The sequence below is a fragment of the Palaemon carinicauda genome, chromosome 21 (assembly GCF_036898095.1).
Source record: "Palaemon carinicauda isolate YSFRI2023 chromosome 21, ASM3689809v2, whole genome shotgun sequence".
NCBI lineage: Eukaryota > Metazoa > Arthropoda > Malacostraca > Decapoda > Palaemonidae > Palaemon > Palaemon carinicauda.
Window position 1 is genome coordinate 101,963,582 of NC_090745.1, and position 22,199 is coordinate 101,985,780.

A 22,199-nucleotide genomic window follows, 5' to 3' on the forward strand; every position below is an offset into this window, starting at 1 on the left:
CATGTTGAGGGGATCTCCAGTTGGTAGCCCTGTCTACCACTACGCACTGGTGATTCCCCGGTACCATACCCCCCCCACAGGTTGGGGAGGCTATTCCATCCCCCCCTCCTCCAGTGTACACCCTTCCTCTCACTCGATGGTTGTTGGTTATGACATACGGGTCAAGTATGCTTGTTCCTCAGTCTTCCCTCAACGTTCCGACATATTGAGGACTGAGTGTACCCACGGGGTGTGACTTAGTCTCATTCATTTATACCGGGCTGTTTCGTCTCCTCCCCTCCCGTCGCCCCGATTGGCCATCGGTCGGGGGAGGGGGAGGGCCGGGACCACCGGGGACTATCACACGTGATTAGTCGGTATGACTGCACCTTGGTGTAACTTTTGCTTTTAGCTATGGTTGTAAGAATGAGCACTTAAATTAGGAGTGTCCCCACCTACGGTACCTCCTGCTATTATCGTCCGCATAGGACTTATTAATATCCTATATCATTATATTATATTCTACATGAATCATTACCTTCATCCCGGTACCTCTGGTTGGGTAGTGGGGGTTCCATTGGCTCCCCCGCGCTCTCCCGTGGTACCCTCCCGTCATCAGACATCGGAGCCTCCGAGCTCTTAAATACAAGATCTGTTGACACTGACACAGTTTTGAGGGAGCCCTATTCAATTACAGACATTAGTTTTAGATCATAACTGGAGTTTTCTATTTATGTATTTTAAGGATGTATCTTAGGTTACTTTAAGTTTACTTTAAGTTACTTTTAAGTTTACTTTAAGTTACTTTAAGTTTACTTTACCAACCCTGTTCCCCGGCCCCGGAACTAGTTTTGATTATATTTATTCATCACTGTTTTTTGCATCCTTTTTCATCCCTTTTTATTTTATACCTCCCTGGTAATGACGGGATGGTATATTCCTCGCTATGACAATATTATTTCATTGATAATCTTAACTTATTACGGAATTGTTTCAACAATGTCTGTTAATTTTTTCCCCGGTTACTATACCGGTTCGAAATTTTGTTTATAGCCTTTTGTCCCGATTTCATATCGGTCTATTTTAAGTATCCGGAACACCCGGATCTTATTAGGTTATTAACCTATTATGGGATACTCACGTATCTGTATTTTATTCTATACTTCCCAAGTAGCGACGGGATAGTGTATTTCAAGCTATGACAATATTATTTCATTGATAACCTTAACTTATTACGGGATTGTTTTAACAATGTCAGTTTATTTATAAGTTATTCCCCGGTTACTAAACCGGTCCTAGAGTTGTTCATAGCCTTTTGTCCCGGTTTCATATCGGTCTACTTTAAGAACCCGGAACACCCGGATCCTTTTAGGTTACTAACCTATTATGGGACACTCACGTATCTTTATTTTATTCTATACTTTCCAAGTAGCAACGGGATAGTATATTTCTCGCTATGACTATATTTTTTCATTGATAACCTTAACTTATTATGGAATTGTTTTAACAAAGTCAGTTAATTTATGATAAGTTTTTCCCCGGTTACTGTACCGGTCTGAACTTTGTTCATAGTCTTTTGTCCCGATTTCATATTGGTCTAATTCAAGAATTCGGAGCATCCGGATCTCTTTAGGTTACTGACCTGCTATGGGATACTTATGTATCTTTATGATATTCTATACTTTCCCAGTACCGACGGGATAGTATATTTCGCGCTATGACAATATTATTTCATTGATAATCTTCACCTTTTATGGAATTATTTTGACAATGTCAGTTAATTTATGAAAGTTTTCTCCCCGGTTATTATACCGGTCCGAAATTTTGTTCATAGCCTTTTGTCCCGGTTTCATACCGGTCTATTTTAAGAATTCGGAACACCCGGATCTTTTTGGGTTACTACCCTACTATGGGACACTGTAGGTGCCCCTGTCGTTACTATCTATAATTATAACTTCGGATATATTATTTTGGGATTTTCATTTTATTTCCTTTGTGATTGATCGATTTAAACATTTATTCTCGATCTATTTATTTTACATTCCCAACGGAGTTACCTTGTTCATTAGTAACGATATTCCCTCTTTCGGAGCTCGCAGTCTTCCATGACTTCTACCTTGGCGACCCTTTAGATCTGGGTTGGCGGGTTTGCCTGGAGTGTCAGGGCAAAGAGATCCTGTGTCTCTTCCTTTAAGGGTTTTCAAGGAAGCACGTGGCTGATGTCGGGCCACGTCCCGTTGTCCCTAAAGTTAAAGCTACCTGCCAGCCCTAGCAAAGACTCACAGGTCTTCCAAATCACCAAACCAGTTAAGACTTCTCTTGGGCCGAGAGCGAAGCCCGGCCTGAAACCTACGACCCCGGAGGCTCCCTTCGATCCGGCAGCCCTTTCAAGATTGATGCATGGCCTCTCGTGGCATGGTTAGTTTCAACCTGACCTTTCATTAGAAGAGGCCAGCGACCGATCCCAGGGATGAGGTAGAAATTTATTTCTATTTGAACACGATGTTGTGCTGATATTTATCCATATATATACATATATATATAATTTACGGACCTCTGTAGCTCACTGGCTCAAACCTCGTGTCACATACCGAGTCACCACGATTATAGGATGGAAGATTCCTGGTGCCTCTGTGAACTTGACAATTGAATGGAATTATTGCCCATTAGGGGGAAGTGAGTGCTAAACCAGATAGCCTCATACAGGGTCTCATTTGTTATGGGCTACCTCAACAGCACAATATATCATCCCGGATGCCTCTAGGCTCCCGGAATTCGTCGAAAGCAATCCGTGGAAGGGGGCCTTGCGCTCTCCCTTCAAAGATGGTATGTTAACCATCGAATGGTTTGGCACCCGGACTGTAGAAGATTTTGAATTCTACCCGCCGGGTCTACAGTTCCCTCTCTCTAGTTTCGCATGCCTTACCGAGGAGACACTCGTAAGGTTTGACAAGGTCCCCAAAGAAACCAAAATGTACCCAAAGGGGCAGGCTCAGTCCACCTGGGTCCGGCCCTTAAACGAGTGGGAGTGTGTTAACACTACGTTAACACCTCACAAGAGCCCGTACACGATGTTTCTAGTGGGGGAGTGAACCCCTACTCCGTGTGTCACTAAGATATCGGACCTTGCTCGGCAGGCAATAAACGAGGACAAGCCGTTACCGCAGCTGAAGGAAACGCATCCGACCTCCCTCCTGTCCCTGGGGGATCACGATTGCTGGGCTAACGCCCCGGCGACCTTCACATTGGGTAAATTAAGCGCTGACTGTGCTCCCATTCAGTTCAGTGAGTGGCTACCCAGGCTTCCGGAATCTCTGATATGCCTCGAGCTCGAAGCCTGTATGCGCCTGAGTGGACCTATCAACTCGGCTACAATGGCAGAAAAGACCTCTTTAATGTATGAAGAAGAACCACCTTTTAAGGTCTTGACAAAGTCATTACTTCAAACCTTACTGTCTGATTCCTACGACTTCTTTGCGGCCAGACGTCGTTGCTGTAGGCATGTCTTGTCTGAGGCCACTATCAGACATGAGCCTAACAAGCTCATTAAAGCCCCAGTCTGGAGCTGCTAGGGTCAATCAGAGCCTCAAGGTTCGATGGGCTTAGTCCCCAAGCACAAGTTCGAACCGGCCAGCAACCAATCTCGAGGTAGAAAGAGTCTGAGATCTTTCCATTCCTTCCAAACCGGCAGTCCCAACAGGTGGTTCAAACCATCCCGGTGGCACAAGGGAGTCAACCTTTCACTTCGAAGGGTCAACCCCAACAGCAATACGTGCTGGTTCCTCAGTCCCAAGTAGCAACTACCTCCTATGCTACTTCCCCAGCCCTTAGGCCCACCTTTGAAACTCAGGGTGCTTTCCAGGGTTACCAGCGCCCCAGAGGCGCTAGCTCGAGAGGAACTTTTCGCAACAGCTACTCTCGAGGCCGGGGAGGTAAATCCGCAGCAAATCATTGGGGATTCTCAGGTAGGGGTAGGACTTTACATCTTCCGGAACCGTTGAACGTTCAACATTTGGGCTTTCAGTATAATTTCCAAAGGTCTGGGGTGGAGTTGGATAGAATGGCCCCTCCACCAACCAGTTTTCATCAACATCCAACGGAAGAGCTAGTCTTATATGAAAACGATTTATTGCAAAAGGAAGCAATAAAGAAAGTAAATCGTTTGTAATTTCAGGATCACTTGTTCAGCGGGCCAAAGAAAGACTCAGAATAGCGAAGAGTAATCCTAGACCTGTCGCTTCTGAATTCTTACATTTACAGTAATGCGACAAGTTTCACATGCTGACCATCTCTCAGGTGCGGACCTTGCTTCTCTGTGGGGCCGTCACCTCCCCTATGGATCTTGCAGACGTTTGCTATCATGTTCCGAAAGCAAGGCATTTTCGTCCGTTTCTAGGCTTCAACTAGGCAAACTGCCTCACAGCAACTACAGAGTGATAATCTCTTACAACAGTTTTGGTTCCAAATCAACTTCGAGAAATCTCGTTTAGTCCCGAGGACAAGTTTCAATGGTTAGGATTCAATGGGTTCTATGCTCCCACACTCTGTCTCCCAACAGCCAAGAGGAACGGTATAGCAAAACACAATAAGTTTTCTCAAAGACAAATTGTCTTCCAGAAGAAATCAAGAGAGAATCCTGGGTGCCCTCCAGTTTGCCTCAGTAACAGATATACTACTGAAGGCCAGACTGAAAGATATAAGCCGAGTATGGTGCTCCAGGAAAACGAGTAATATCGGGACAATGGGCTCGACTCCAACCAATTCTGAAGAAAAGACTTCAACCATGGACAAAGGTCAAAATCTGGCAAATCAGTTTCCTTACAATATCCACCCCTAAGCTCGTCATTTACACAGACGCCTCCCTAACAGGCGGGGGGGGGGGGGGGGTGGATACTCTCAGTACACGAAAGTCCTGGGACTATGGTCGACAATATTCCGCCAACGTCATATCAATGTTTTAGAAGCCATGGCGGTATTTTTGACCTTAAGCAACCGGCTCCAGCCAAAAACCAACATATCAGGTTTCTTCTAGATAGATAGTGGCGGACGCACGTTCGAGGACAACTCCGCTGGAGTCGGAGTGGTCACTAGACCCAATGTCCTTCAGTTGGATTCTTTCTCAGGTTCCGGATCTCCAGATAGATCTGTTTGCAACAAAGTCCAACTACAACTAGAGTGCTACGTAGCTCCCAGCCCGGATCCTCGGGCTTACGCCACAGGCGCACTATCATTAGTCTGGAACACTTAGGAGAGAATTTACCTATTCCCACCAATAAATCTGTCGATGAAAGTGTTAGACAAGCTCAGGACTTTCAAAGGCCAAGTTGCTCTAGTAGTCCCCATCTGGCCCAAGCACATCGGGTTTCCCCTTCTGGTGGAACTGGTTCTCCACCTCGACAGATCCCCAATCCAATACAAACACAAGCAGTACAACTCGCTGTGTGTTAGCTTCCTCAAATTCAGAATGCCCTACCTTTCTGGACTTTATGAAATTTGCAGCTCAAGAGGTGCAGATATTGATCCTCAAATACGTTATTTTTAGAATCAGATAAGAGGGGATCCACCCTTCGACAGTATGATTCGGCTGTTATGAAACTTGCCAGTTTTTAAGGGACTCAAAGGTTGAGACAATGACTATGAATCTGACAGTAACCTTCTTCAGAATTTTATTTGAATCAGACTTAGAGACTTGTACTATTACCACAAATTAAGTCACCCTTGAAGGTTTTACAATTGGCTTTAATATTGCCCTTACAGATTCATACTTCTCATCCATCCCGAGAACCTGCGCCAGATTGAAACCATCAACTCACCATAGCTCAGTTTCCTGGTTTCTGAATGAAGTAATTAAGTTGGCTTCAGACACTCTTAACGAGACTTGCCATTATATTCCATTGGTTAGGAAATCCTTGTTCTTAATGAACCTGACTTCTGGCGCCAGAATATCAGAACTTTCAGCCTTGTCTAGAGATCCAGGTCATATTGAATTTTCTCTCGTCAGGGGAAGTACTCCTTTCCCCTGACAAAAGATTTTAGCGAAAATGAGGACCCCCAGGACAGACGGTTCCCCTGGAAGATTGTCCCACTTCCGCAGGACCCATCTTTATGTCCAGTAAACACTCTGGAAGCCTACTTAAACATATCTCCCGTTCAGTCCTCGGGGCCCTTACCCATTAGAGAAGGTGAAGAACCATCATCCTGAAAGGACTCAGACAGAAGATTCTGCATTTCATTAACGGGCTACCTAGAATCATTCCCACATCACTCCCTTACGTCCATGATATATGAGCTGTAGCTACCTCAGTTAATTACTATGAACTTCACTGGACTTACTAAATATACAGGCCGGAAGTCTCCAACAGTATTTAAACGCCACTGCTTAAAACCTCTGGAAGCCTTATATTTGCTACAGTGGCAGCAGGGAATGTGATTCCTCCTGAACATAGTGAACCTTAATCAACTATGTCTTGCTATCCTCTTACCTGTTATTTTGGATTTTGTTACTTCCTCAGGTATTGTTCCAAGTTTTGGGGACCATTTCTCTGGTACTATTTCACTGCGCGGCACAGGTCGGAGCCCAGAAAAGGGATTTTGACGAAGGAAAAATCTATTTCTGGGCGAGAGACCTGTGCCGCCCAGTGAACCCTCCCTTGACTTCCCTCCCACATGGGCCCCAAACCTTGGGTGCTATGAGGAGTGACGTCACTGGCGTGGGTTGGGTTAGTGGTAGTAGTGTTGAACGGCACCTCGCTGTGGCGGGGATTTTGAAGAGGAGATATCTAAATAGTGCGAGACCTCTGGTTGTGAATTATCACGCCCCAGTATTTTATACCGACACCTTATATAGGTGAGCGAGCTGGGTTCAACCTGGCATTCCTATGCTTTTTTTCTCTGGTAATATATAGCAGTTATATTCCTTAGAAATAAGTGCTCTAGGAGTATTTCACTGGGCGGCAACAGGTCTCTCGCCCAGAAATAGATTTTTCCTTCGTCAAAATCCCTTAATACAACCTTTCACAGTTGATCCTCAAATCTGTCTTTGTAATTATGAAGCATGGTGAACAAGCATTCGACTATTTACTAAATTATTTACATTTTATCATTAACCATTGGTATTTCACGGGTCTATGATAAATGGATTGATTTGATCATTTGATTATTTGGAACATTATTGTAGTTATGATATGCTGTAGCAATGAGGAAAAAATATAATATATTTTAAGACTGTGTACTCTATGTCTGATTTAATTCAATCAGTTTTCAGGTATCATTTCCTTTATTGACTAATTAGGTTTCTTTGTTGTTGCACATCAGGAGGTTATGGAACTTGCAAAATCACCTAAATCGCCAAAGGTATCATGTTAATCATTTCTTTAGCTATTGAAAGTAATTTCTAGCTGCCTTGTTGATTATGCACTAAATTTGATCATTTTGACACCAGATTGTGCTCTCTACATTTTTCCATCTTAGAATTTGACCATGTAGAATTGATTACTGTACAGTACTTTTATACTTCATTCTACAGTCTGAAATATGGTTACAATGCAGTTCTGTAGTATTTTTGTATTTTTATCACTCATTTGGTTTATAAAACAATAGTTTTCTTTATAGCACTTGATATTTCACCAGTGCCTGATGTAGACCAAATTGCATGATTCTAAGTTGGAGGCTGATGATAAATTTGTCAGTCCTTTTAGACTGTATATAAAACTTATATTGTATAGATTCACATTATCCAGTTTTGCATGTCAGTCTGAAGAAACTTGTTTATTAGTAACAGATGTAGTTAAGTATTAGCTGTTTGTTGAAAAATCTCTTTTGAGTTGTTGGATACAATATTAGTTTCTATGTATAAAGTAATGCATTTGCAACAAAATTGGCTATCATTTAGTTTTAATTGGACAGTATTTTTATTCCATTTGTGTTTGGCTCACATTTCAGGTAAATTGATGATCTGACACTACATTATTGTACATTGCATCAATGAAATAATTTCCTTTAATTGAATGCACTTTTCTAGTAATATTATTATTATGACACTACCAATGTCTGTTATTGTTGAAAGTAAGTATAACTTTTAACAGCAGCATTGTGGGCATATTTTCAGATCGGTACAAAAGTAAGTTAAGGATTTTACTATGGGTAAACTGTAGACTTAATTCACATTTATTTACCATATAGTAAAAATATATCATATTTTTATTAATGATTTAGTATTTTGGTATCTCATTTCCTGGAGAAACTTTTATAAAGGAGTAGGAAAATGTTTGCATCAATGTGTTATCTCTTTTGCACTTGACAAACTCCAGTTAGTTATTACAGTACAGTACTGGATATTTAAGGTTTGCAAAGTTCATCATTGAGAAAGGAATTCATTTTATCCTTTAATCTGAAAGATAAAAATCATAAGCGCTCTCTGTCGGGTCCAATAATCCCACTTTCCAAGTTTCCATAACGCTCCCTAGCTGCAAATGTGGTTATCACCTCCATATGGTGGTAACGTAGGTTTACACATGGTTGCCTTTATTTTAGTTGGTCATTCTCTTATGGTTACCTTCTAGATATGCACCTACTCTGTTTGGCTGTGGTTTTGTGAGATTTACTCTTGTGATTTATGTCCCCTAAGTTTGTTAAGTTTACTCTGAATACAAAATTAGGATATTTTTTTAGAAGTTTTTACCTGCATATTGTCCATTGTGACGAGTGAGTTTTGTCCTCAACTAGCAATGCAATTTTATTTTAATTATATAGCTTAAAAGTAGATATAGGCAGGCTTAACATATTAAGAGGGTACATTGTTAGTTTTCTAGTGCAAAACAGTCAAGTAATTCCTTGGAAGCGGTTGAAGCCGCATTGGTAAAAAATAGATGAGGCTAGTTAAGTAGAAATTTCTAATTTATAGCCTGTTTTGTTAATTTCTTTGGGTAGTATGAAAAAAGTGGCAAAGGAGATAAGAGAAAATCTGTCCTCTGTTACATGATATGTTAGTTAATGGTATGTTAAAAGTGGGAAGAACGTATCTGATAAAGTTAAGGAATTCCTTGTACCTTTTGTCTAAGGAACTTGAGGTTGTTCTTCACAGGGTACTGGTATTGGGGATTAGAATATTTCATGGACCTTCCCTTCAACTAATAGGGAACAATCCAATGATTTAGTGCTTTTACCTATTTTACCAAAGGTAACAAAGTACTAGGCGATACACACAAAGTTTGTGACTAGTCGCCACCCAATTTAGCAGATTGTAGGATCACAGACTAGACTTTCCTATGCTGGTTATAAGGTCAAAATCTTGATTCCTCGCCTAGACTAGCCACTGAACTTCAGGCTACTGCTTTATGAAAGGTACTGTACTTTTGGCATTCCCCCAAGTCACTGTAGGCCTAGGTGATCCCTGTTAGGGAGAACTTTCAGTTAGAGGAGATGAGAAGCACCAATTACACTCATCCCAAATTGATTAAGTCTTGGTACAAAGATGTTGATGGTGAGATTGCCATCTTCCCCTTGCACATAAGATGGCAAGTGCCTAGATAACGCCCTCTAAAAATCTGACGTACGGCAAACTCCTTCCCAGTAACACATACCTCTTCCCAACCTAGTGGGGCTATCACTACTCGTGGGATCTGCTGCTTTGGTCTTCAAAGAAAGATGAGAGTTACAGACTTGGGGGAAGAATTAGCATAGAAAATGGTAGTAGGAAACTGTTACAAGGCTAGGTTCAAGACTTTGAGGGGAGAAAGAATCAGAACCCTTTTTTAGAGCCTTGTTCAATAAATTCTTTGAAAGATACCTGCACAGAATGAAGAAAGAACAGACTAAGTTAGCAAGCTCCTCATTGGGTAGATATAACGACCTTACTTAGAATGATCTTTTAGCTGGTGATAACTCAGTCAGAGGGAAAGGGGAATCAGTGTTGGAGAAAGCTAATATGAGAGTTCTTTTGGTACCTTCTTTACTGTTTTTAGTCTCCCTGTTTCACAGTACCATATGGATATGCCCAATATTGCTATGTATTCCACCTAGAATCCCTTTTTGGATGGTTGATCCCTCTTGGGGCCGACTGGTTGTAGAATGTAGTGTAACTTCTTATTGAATTTGTTTGCCGTGATACTGTTCTCTACATCCGCTGGAAGTCTGTTCCATGTATTTTTATGCAAAGGAATTACCACATTGAGTGGTTTTGTATATATAATTCCAGTTTGTATCCGTTATCTCTGAACTCATTTTTGCTAACCATGATGAAGTTGTTGTAGTCTACATTTGTTATTCCTTAAAGAGGTTTGAATGTCTTATTAGCTGTCTCCTTAGTTGTCAAGTTTGTAGATCCAAGTAATTTCAAACATTCCATTCTCTGTCTATATCCAAATTGTTTTATTTGTTGGAACTAGTTTGATGGCCCTAGCATGTACTGCTTCCAGTCTGTGTATACCCTTCTGATTACTTGGAGCCCAGAATTGGATTCCGTATCCTAGATGTGTTCTTACTAGTGATGCATATAGCTGCAGTACAATGTCTTTGTTTCTGTATTTGAATTGTCTTTTATTTAACTTATTAGCTTTTGTGCTTTCTTTACAACTTTTATGCTCGGTTTGGTCAACTTTAAATCTTTGCTAATAACAATGCCAAGATCTTCCTCCTGGTCCACACTTTCTATTTCATTACCCTGCAGTGAGTAATCTGTTTGTGGGTTACTACCGTAAGATTCATGTGCATGACAGCATTTCCCACAGTTGAAAGGCATAGGCCATTTTCTGGACCATTCTCCCAACTTAATTAGATCCTCTCAAGGCTTCTACGTCTTCTAAGTTTGCAGCGTTTATGAGGGACTATGTCAAAAGGCTTTTGAAAGTCTAGGTATATGATGTCTAATGCCTTGCTTTTGTTATATATGCTAGATGTGTTGTAGAAAAACTCCATCAGATTTGTCACACTGGATCTCTTTTGTCTAAAACCATGTAGGCTGTCTATCAGAAGATTGTTTTTCTCTATACTGTACTGTATGTTCTACTATTGAATCTATTACTGTATAATTGATTCAAAAGTTTTGCTAGGTACTGAAGTTAAGACACTCAGGTCTGTAATTTCCAAGTTCTTTTGGTCTCTTATTATAGATTGCAGAAACATTGCCTAGTTTCTATCCTTGTGCCTTTTTTTTTTTGGCTGTCTTTTGGAATGTTTTGTAAAAGTGTGGTTTTATGCCTTCTTCTAGTTCAATAATCTCTCTTGGATAAATATTATCGGGACCTGGTGCCATAGACTTACTGAGTCTCCTTTTATTTTTATTTTTGACTTACAGTATTCTATTATAAAGGAGATTCTGTTCAGTGGTTGTGTCCATTACATTGTAAAGGTGATACTGTTTAGTGGTTATGGCCCTTCATATATGATAACTTGTTTGGGGAGGGTCATTGTTTCTTCCCTAATAAATATGGTTGTGAAATATAAGCACTTAAATACAATCTATATTCTAGAGTTTCTGGGGGTATTTATTCAGTACTGTTTGGTATTTGATAACATCATACTGAAGAGATGAGAGCATATATGCTTATAATTTAAATGGTTATATCACACCTACCCTGAAACAAATTTAGATATCTTCACTATTGTTAGGTCCAGTCCCTGAGGCAGAGAGACTCAAAATTTCCAGAACAGAGGTCTTCTTGATACTAGGTCACCATGATGTCAGGGCTATTAAGTCAGTCTATTCTTCCACCTTGTTACACCCAGCATATTTTTCTACTCTGCATGTTACCCCTTTTCATCAAGCGGACATGAGATCTCAAGGGTGGAACCCCTGGCTTTTTTTGCCCTTATTAGCCTGGAGATGTAGCTAATCAAGCCACACCTGATCCAACTAGCAAGTCAGAATCAGGCAAGTTCCTCAAGTGATGTCATCCTCCCCGAACTTTTGTTAGGGGGTAGACTCAAATTCTTTAGACAACTGGTCCAATCTTCAAGTTGATCTATGAGTCTTACTGATTTTGTAAGATGGCTATCAATTATCATTTGCCTAGATAAGACTGGCTTTGCTAGAGGAGTTCTGCGAGTTGGTGAATAATGGGATGGTGGATGAAGTAAAGTAAAAATTCCCAGGGTTCTTATCATCGTCTGTTAAAGAAACTTTTATTTATGTTTGAGAAATATTGTTAGAAATGCAATGAAGTCCACTTTTGTGTTGATTATTAATCGCATACAAAAGCAATAAATATGAGTTTGAAAAAAATTTATCAGCTGGGTGGTAGTTATCATGGTAAAATAGTTGCTGTTTGTTATTGGCATAGACTGTTACTTTAACTATGGGCGTAGTAACCTCTATTTCTTTTCTAATGCTTTTGCTTTGTGTATTAATATTTGAAAAAGATAAATGTGTGCTATTGAGACTTGTAAGTTTCCTACATTTTGTTGGATATTTTCCTCAATTTCTAGTTATTTTGAGAAAGACAACCCTATGATAGCTTATAGCCTAATGTAGCTGTTTTGGGAATTTTTATCTATCTTATATTGTATGCCTAATTCTATATGTATTCTGAGGTCATGTATAATATAACTGAATCTCATTTCATGTTATTTTGTCTGTATGGTTTTATGAATAGTTCACAGTCTTGACAATCAATTTGTTAGGTTTAATTGTTTTTAATCTAAATGAGGAATATAAACATTTATGATGAAAGAGTTCATTATTGAAATGTTTCTCTTGAGGAAAGTATTAGAGTAATTGTCTGCCACTTTAGTTCTCAAAAACTAGTTGCACACGCACATCATTTATGAACAAAACTTTTGATGAAGTAGATGTGAGGGGGGTTTTCTGAATACTGGACACCTGGTGTAATCTTGAAATGGTTTCAGTGTTATTACCTTCGTAGAAGGGAAATATTTTTCTTTTAATTGTAATGTTAATTGTCAGGACTTATTGAAGCATATGATTAGGGCATACAGTTGCATTGACAGCAAAAAAGTGCTAAAGGTAACTGGCCGAGCATTGCATAAGTAATCTTATTTTGTATGGCAAAAGATAATTTTGTGATAGTAATTTACTTTTCTTAATCTTCATATATTTAGTCTCTATCTTATTTTAGGAATTTTGTATTCCATAAATTTTTTTAAGCATTTTTTTCAATAAATTTTTCATAATTTTCTTTGTGTTCTGATGTTTGATAGAATTTGTTTTATTCAATGTATAATACCTTTGAAATAAGTTAGGAATTTGTAAATTTTCATAATTGGTAATTATTTTCAGCCTTTTTTTTTATAAAATGGAAAAATATTGAATCAGATTATCTTGAAATCCTTATGCTTATCAACTGATATATAAATGAGATAGCTATCATAATCTGCATATTTAAAACCCTTTTTTGATTCATATTTAAAGGGAACATCAATATACACTATTGTATAAAATGTATGCATAATTGTAATTGACCTCTGTACATCCTACAAAAAGGAACAGTTTGTATGCTTTTATATATAGTTGATATACCATTTATACCTTTTGTTAAGGGAATATTGTATAAAAAAACATAATCATCCTAATCCTATCTATTTACATAGAAATAGTCATCAGTAACAAGATATTTCATTTTGTTGGATACAAAGATTGCTTTTTTATTTCCTAACCTGAATAAGGAACTGGGAACATAGAATTAAATTCAGTACTGAGTACCAAAAAAAAGAGGATATTTTTTATTATTTAATTCAATAATAAAAAAGTGGCTACAGTAGTACCTTGGCTTACAAGTTTTAATTTGTCCTTTGAGCAAGTTCGCAACCTAAAATGCTCATATCCTAAAATAATTTTAATTATAAATAAAGGTCCAGTATTTCACTCGATGCATAGTAAACACCAATAAATACACATATACACTTCTTATTAAAGGTTTTGTAATGGTAATTATTGTATGATTATAGCCGTTGACATCAGAAATTAATAAGAATTAATAATTCACAATTATAAACATAAATAATTCATAAATTAACTTGTACGTTCGAAGGCGAGTTGAGGCTGGCATGATGGAGACGAGTAGAGGAAGAGGAGGAGGAGGGAAAAATATCGCGAGTTTTCTCTCTTGAATGACATTCACAATCAGTAGCTGAATCACTTAATTTACCCCTTTTGAACACTCTGTCTTCTTTCTTTACACTTTCATTTAGTTTAGACTAGAAACCTATCTCGAGATGGCTGATATTGCCTTTTCTTTAAAGTGGCAAGGGAGTGGGCCTTTATTATGAAGGAATATTAATGATCACAACTCAAAGAACAGTTCCAAAGAGACTCACACTAGATGTTGCATTTATGAGTACTGCTTGGAGAGTGGAAGAGTCGTAGGCTCTTAGTAAGGAAGGGTTGCTAGCTAATATGAGACAAAATGTAGCAAAGTACACATGAATACGGAGGGAACACTTAATGTGCAACATATAGATATTGCGTGACTGCTTTCTAATCATAACGTGATAGTTTTGTTCGTACTTTACCTCAAAAAGTACCTGTGTGGTGCAAAATTTATGCTGGTTATGTAATACTCATAACCCAATTTAAAACTGTATGCTTATACTGCAATTTGTTCATATTCAAAATTACTCATAGCTGAGGTACTACTGTATAATCAGTTCCAGTTACAAATCATGGCTATGTAACGGCATATTGTTAGCGGGTATAAAACAATAGTGCATAATCCTAATGCTTTGAAATTTAAAGCTTAAATATCCTAATGTATTTCATATATCTTTGTAATGTTTTGTGTGTGGTTCCTTGTATAATTTTGTATAGAATACTTTTCTGGTTATTGTTTTCAAACTCTTTCAAGTTAGTCGTTAGGAAGTTGAGAGGCAATTGTATTTGGTGCCCTTAACTATTTGTCCCTGTTTTAAGATTATATGATCCCGGCAACTATTCGTTATGTTGTTTGACTTCAAAGGGTCTGGGTTGAGAGGTTTGAATGTTTTATATTTTTTATATTGAATTACAGAAGAAAATGTGGTAAAGTTGCATGTATGATTTTTTCTAAGTAATCTTGGTTCAGAATTACATCTTTCTCGTAGATTTTTCTGAAAAAAAAAGAGCTTAGTCACTCTTCACTATGGTAATTATGTCATAGCTTATACAAATCTCTTATTTTACTATTGCATATTGTATTTGTTCACTGCATGGCCAGTATGTACTAGGGAAATAAAGGTTTTTACTTATGATACAAAATTGATTTAATATGTATTTTTCTTCAAAAAAGTTTAGAGTTGATAAATGTATAATCCTGTTTTTACAGAGTGGAAAGGGGAAGAAACCTGAAATTGCTTCTGTGATTGCTCCATATGATGCCACAAGCAGTAACCAGCTAAGTTTGCAGCGAGGACAGCTAGTAATGATAAGAAAGAAAACAGCTTCGGGCTGGTGGGAAGGAGAGCTTCAGGTCAGTTTTAGTTTGTAAATGTATAATTTTCTTGAAACCCTTTTAAAAGATATTTTTATACACAGATACTTCTTGTGATTTACTTTCATTGACATATGCTCTCCCTTCTGCATTGACAAAAAATTTTCATCAATTATGAAATTTTGTAAATGAATTTGTTGTAAGGGATCAGCTGTTTTTAGAAAGAAAATCCTTATTAATTTTGATATTGCTATGGTGTGTATACCAGGAAGAAAGGATTTCATACATACAAACTTTTTGCTTGAAACCCATTCTGTAACACTCATTTATCACTCTTTTCAATTTAAAAGAAAAATTTAATGTTCAGTTGCCTAATCCTGTACTGTTGCTATGAGAGAGACAGTTGTTTCACGGGATCCAGAATGCACCTCTACAGTGCGCATATCCAGGATGGAGCCTAACTATGAACCCTCTTTAAGGAGAAATCTGTTACCTGCACTCATAATTACGACTCACAAGTCTATCTAATACACCCTCCTGACTAATGGAGTCATGACCGTCGGGGTCCAGTTACTCCTCTAAGTGACCCTCATCCTAGAAACCATCACAGTTTGAGATCACCCTAAGTAGTTTCTTTTTTTAACAATTATAGATTGTCTACAATCGAATTTCTGCCGATCATATGCTCTCTCTCTCCTTGGCATCGAAGAGTACAATCTCAGTCTCCTCCAGAACCAAACAAATTTTGTTCAAACCTCTAGTCCCTTAATGCCTCAGAGAATAGAAGGTTTCCATCTAACTCCCTTTCTCTGGAGGCTCACACCACAGAAAAAGGAAGGATCTTTGATCGGTACTGAAGGACAGATCTTGCATGCCAGAGAGGGATCTTTGATCTTCCTTGGGAGTTCATTATCTTGGGATCCAGACCTGATTCTAGAAGGGATAATGGTAACAGTCCCTCTCATTCTCAATCTTCTCCAAGGAAAGAGGAGTGTGAGATGTATTTGTCTCTCAACCCCTTCCTACACCAGCTGGGTACAGTGCTAGAGAGAGAAGACTTTTCCTTTAATCATGACTTTGATTCTTCTGACAGTGCCATTCCTCAGCCTGTTGAACCTAAGGCCCCTTATGCCAAGGTGGACGAGTTTTCTCCTAGAACACATAGCATTGGGATAATGACCACCCAGGAATCTCAATATCATAGCAATGTGTTGGAGCTCCTCTCACTCCAACATTTTTTCCCTCTTTTGACCAGTCATTTGGTGGTGTTGATGAGCAACATCATCACTGTAGTGGTATATATAAACATAATAAGGCATTACTGTCTGGTTTTTCTGCAGCTTTACCAGCTAGTAGTAGAAATTCATGAGTGGGCAATGCTCAACTTGGATCAATGGCAGCCCGTTTTATTCCAGGCGAGAAGAATATTGTGGCGGACAAGCTGAGCAGAAGGACATAGATTGTGGGGTCAGAATGGTCTGCATCCTCCGATAGTGAACAGGATCCTGACTTCGTGGGGATTCTTTTACAGTCGACCTAGTCGCAGCATATCTATATCGGAAGCTTCTGATATCGTGCTCACTGGTGCCAGACCTGGAAGTATCATTTAAGGATGCCCTTCAACACCCTGGGAAAGGCCTCGACATTTTATGCTTATATGCCATTCTGCCTGATAAGGAGTGCATCCCCCCTCAGTGAGAGATGTCGGGATGCCTCTGGAAGTCTTCAATTTCTGCATATCAAGCTAAGTGGGCCATCTTTTGTTTTTAGTGACATGGGAGTTATGTTTCTTCTCTCTCAGCCTTTACCCATTAATAGCCAAAATATTTTTTTCCTCAAGAGAGAAAAGCTCCTTTCAGTTCAGTGGTAAAAGGCTATCACTCAACCTTTGGACAGGCATTTAGGCTGAAAACAGTTGATATTTCCTCGTCAGCAAAACTTTCTATGCTCGTGCAAAGTTTTGAGCTGTCCTGTTCTCTGATGAATGTGAGACCACCATCCTAGGATATTACCAAGGTCTTATGTTCCCTTAAGAGGGCACCTTATGAACCACTGAGACTTGTCTCAAAAAGGGACCTACCCTCAAAATGATTTTCTTGTTCGCCTTAGCCTCTTCCAAGCGGGTTAGTAAGCTAAAATGGTATCACCTTTAGTGTTTCTCATACCAGGCACTGGAGGCAGGTCTCATTCTCCGTTGTCCCTGAGTTTGTAACTGAAACCAAGAATTCATCAGTACTCAATTCCACGTTTTCTTCATTTCAGCTTGTGAGCCTTAAATCGGTAGTCAGCAATCCAGATCAGCTTCTTTTGTGTCCTGTTTGGGCACTGAGGCGCTATCTTAAATGTATGCAAAAAACTTGACCTCACCTGCAGCACTTCTTCGTCAGCACTGTAAGAAATAAGAAAGTGACTAAGAATATACTCTCCTTTTGGCTAAAGAAAGTTATTAACTGTACTTTCGCCACCCTCACTCTCTGCTCCTAGTAGAGCTTGGGTCAGAGCTCATGATGTCAGGTGTAAGCACGACCCTGGCATTTTGTAAGAATCTTTGTGTTGTGCAGGTACTCTAGGTAAGTGTCTAGAAATGGTAGACGACATTTACAGCATGTTACCTGCAGGAATCAACCCACAGGTTCCTAGACACCTTTTCACTAGAACCTATAGTGTATGCACTGTAGGTGGTATAGCTGCCTTGTCTCTTCTAACAGGACCATTATCATCGGATCGAAGATGAAGGTTAATTATTATATGGGGATGAAAGTGAAGATTGACTGGTCCTTTCATATCCTTTTCATCTTTACCTCTCTTGGGGCACAGCATCAAAAACTCTTGTCAGCTGGAATTGATTTGACCATAGGTAAACCCTACTTACCTTGTATCATTTCTATTATATGTTACAGAGGTGTCATTCCAAGGGTCAGAATGTTTGGTATTCTTTTAATAAAATTTTCTTGCCATCATCTACCTCTTAGAAATCCTGACTGTAATCAAAGTAACGGCTTGGTAATCAAGTATGGGGGTTGTACCGGCCACCTGTTTACACTTCCTTGTAAGTTCTAAGTACTGTTATCTATATCCTATGTAAAGGACTCTGGTTTGTATAGTTAGGAAAAATATAAATTATTTATAAAAATTTGCAATGTTTATGATAACCCCCAAAAAACTCCACCCAAAATATTGTCATTTGGAGTAAAATACATTTTCTTAATCAGAGATGAATTCATACTTGTGGGGATTTTTATTCTGTTTTGGAGGAACAGTATAATTGTACTTGAGTCCAACAATTTCCTGTTACTGTGGTTTTCCACTAAAGAGGATACCAAAAAAGTAAACTATTTTTCATATTCATTTATAAGAATTTCATGTGATTATCATATTGCTACTCTCTGGAAGCTTGTTTTTAAATATGTAACTTCCCTGGTAGTTACATATATATACCTTAAATCCCCCGTTTCGTCGCGCGCACGGCAGAAATTCAAATTTCGCGGTAATCGCCGCCATGACAGTAGGTGGTCATACATGAGCGCCATCTCTCATAGGTTACCAGAACCATTCCCAACATTCCTCAGAAATTCCCTGCCGTTAATCGAGTCAACACCTAGGAAATTTGTTTTGCTGATATATTACTTTATTCTACAATTTTGTGAAGTACCTTTTGTCTAATTATTGTTAATGGCTTTCGCTGCCTTTGAACTATCGAAGATATTGGATTTTCCTTTTCACACGAAATAAGTGTTTTTGTTGTTGTTGGTCCAACTTGGACAGTTTAATTTAACTTGATTTTCAAGATGGCTCCCCTATTGATAAACTTTGTGTGTAGGGCTAGACCGGCTTTCAAGCTGCTCTTGATTCCCACACAGTATGTAGCAGAGGGCATGTGTGTATTTGTTTTCTTTTTTATGTTCGTAAGATTAAAATGGATAGGATCAAGGTATTTTTTCCCCCTACTTTATTAACTAACGAACAACTCTTAAAGATATAATGGAAGGAAAAACATTAAACATTATGACGTCATAATTATGTGACGTAAACTCTTAGCAGGGCGAGATCTGAATACCTTGAAGGAAATCAGCCCGCCATCGCGATGACGTCACAATCCTGTAACGTAATCTACTTAGTATGACTTGCAAATATGTGAATTATTTTCTTTTTCTTGCAAGAAATGTTTAAAATATTAACTTACTAAGCATAAGTATTTTAATTTTTATAATGTAGGTATATACATTATTTTTAAGTATATATTTGTCCTATTAGTATATTTCCTTTAGTTAAATTTCGATATACAGTATATAGAGATTTCACGAGCGCACAGTCAATTTACGCTACGTAGTACTCTTGACGATCGTTGTTGTTTCACAGTACTTGTATCGTTATTTAATACTTTGATTTTGAGAATACTAATATTAATCATATAACCTATTGTATTTTCTTTCTAGCCCTTGGCGAAAGAGTATAATCTCTCGCAACGGGCAGGTCTATTATGATCTAATGTGAAATAGTTAAAAGTGCTAGTGTTCAAGGGCACGTAAAATGACGCATTGCAGTGAAGGGTGCGTTAGTTCGTGTCCGTCATACTCCTAGCCCGGGACCTCTTCCATGCTCCCCAACCCCTGGGAGAAGGAAAGTCGAAAGGTGAAGGGAGATGTTAGACCCTGATCAGCGAACGAACATCCCCTCAAGCGATCCTGTTGATGTATCCCAGTACGCTCACCCTCGCCATTGGAAAGGCGAGGTAAAAGTGTTATCCTCGCCATCGGTTGACGCGAGGCTGGCGTTTTACGTTTTCCCTTCCTGCCTAGACAAGAGAGATGCTCGTCATGGAACCGAGCGTCAAGATCGCTCCCTCACAGCGATCTGGACGCGGTTCGGGAGGCGGTATAGATCTTGACGATCTCTCACAGCATACGCGACGCATGCTGGACCCACGCGAGCAGGATGCTTCCTCGCAGCATTCTGGACGCATGCGAGCGGGCCGCTTCCCCGCGTCAGGATCGCTAACGTCATAGTTCCAAGCGCGCTCTCGCGGCAAGAATACACAGGAGCTGCAGCGCTCATGGACGCTCCCTCGCAGCGATCTGGACGCATTACAGGAGGCGGCAAGGATTTTGACGCTCCCTCACAGCATGCTTAACGCATGCAGCATGCTGGATGCACGCGAGCTGAACGCATGCTGTACACACGCGAGCAGGACGCTCCTCCGCGTCAGAATCGAGTAGGTCATAGTTCCGTGCGTGCCCTCGCGGCAAGAACGCACGCGAGCTGCAGCGCTCCTGGACGCTCCCTCGCAGCGTTCTGGACGCGTTACGGGAGGTGGCAAGGTTCTCCCTCGCGGCATGCTGGACGCATGCAGCACACTGGAAGCATGCAGCACACTGGAAGCATGCAGCACACTGGAAGCTTACAGCAACCTGGACGCATGCAATCAGGACTTCTCCCCGCAGCATGATAGGCAAGCACTTGTCTCTCCTTCGTGACATGCTGGACGCGCATACAGCATGCGGGACGCACGCTGGATGCACGCGAGCAGGACTTACCCTCGCAGCATGCGGGTCGCTATGTTGACGCTTCCTTGCAGCATGATGGACTTATGCTGGAAGCACTTGAACATGACTCTCCCTCGAGACATGTTGGACGCAGCATAACTCTTCTTCGCAGCATGCTGAACGCATGTGGCACACAAGCATGCAAGTCGAGGCGTGTGTTTTCTCCCACTCGTTCTCCTTCGGAGATCGCTAACCCTTTAGAGGATGTGGCTGCCCCACAGAGACTTTTAGAGCCCCCTGGGTGGATTGCTGAGTCTCTCAAGGAATGCTAGCAAACGAGGCATTAAAACCTATGAAGCCAGCTTCCTTATCAGGTATGCCAGGATAGATCTCAGAGGAGGAAACACAGAAAACTCTTCATACAGCAGATCTTAAGATTACTTGCAGTTCTGGTGGACTTAATTCCGGAGGACTTTTCAGCAGGCTTTACCTTGGAGCCCGCCCTCGCAGTTTTTGAAGGGTAGACCCCAGGAATCTTCCTCTTTCAAGGAAACAGCGTTAGCCAGATCGGTCTTTCGACTCTGAATGATTGGATTCACAAGAGAAAGAACAAGGAAGGACAACCTTTTCCTTTCCCCTTACGACTGGCTTCTAGATCCTGTGTGTGGTACAATCCTGGGGTGGTTCTCGGTTTGGAAGTTCCTACCTTCTCCTAAGGAGACTTCTCCTTTTCGTTGACGCCTCACATAGTTCAGCCATAACTAAGGCTAAGGTGATGCAGTCCACGTCGGAAATGCTTCACTTGCTGAAGGATATCTTCAGTACAATCGAGGTCTTCAGCTTGATAGACTGGACTCTAGGAGTCCTCGCAGACGTCACAGATGATTTTTGCCTGTCTAGATAAGCCGTGAGGAACGGGTCGGTCGAATTCACAACCCTTTTTCACAACAGGTTATATTGAGAAAGAGCTATGCTGTTTTCTTTCCTGTAGTCAGGATTGACTCTCGCTCAGAGAGTAGAGCTCTTGTATGCTCCCTTGACCAAATTCCTCTTCCCTTCAGAGCTAGTGAAGGACTTATCGGCAGCTATTACGCACAAGCAATATAAGATCTGCTTTTAAAGGACTGCGAGGAAGTGCTTCCGACTAACCTTTTAGCCAGGAAGGAGAAGGAAGCTCCTCCCACGCATCAGCCCTTTTGTGGGAGAGCTTGTCTAGAAGAGACCAGAGAATAGCTGCTGGAGGTCAACCTCTTAACCCCAAACAGCAACCAAAACCCAAAAGTGATCTCAATCTCCAGACACAAGTATTCCACTACTGGCAACAGCTCTTGCAAGAGCAGGTTAACCAGATGCTGTCAAAAGCAGCAATAAAAGTGGT

At 40.2% G+C, this 22,199-nt stretch overlaps 1 protein-coding gene across 1 annotated transcript in view; it reads left to right on the top strand.

Moving 5' to 3' along the window:
- LOC137615380 (intersectin-1-like) overlaps positions 1-22,199 on the top strand; it is a 377,240-nt gene that overhangs the window by 178,243 nt on the left and 176,798 nt on the right. Inside the window, exons 25-26 of the mRNA XM_068345199.1 lie at positions 7,294-7,332; positions 15,234-15,377. Coding sequence (XP_068201300.1) covers positions 7,294-7,332; positions 15,234-15,377 — 183 coding nt within the window. The remainder of the gene's footprint in view (positions 1-7,293; positions 7,333-15,233; positions 15,378-22,199) is intronic.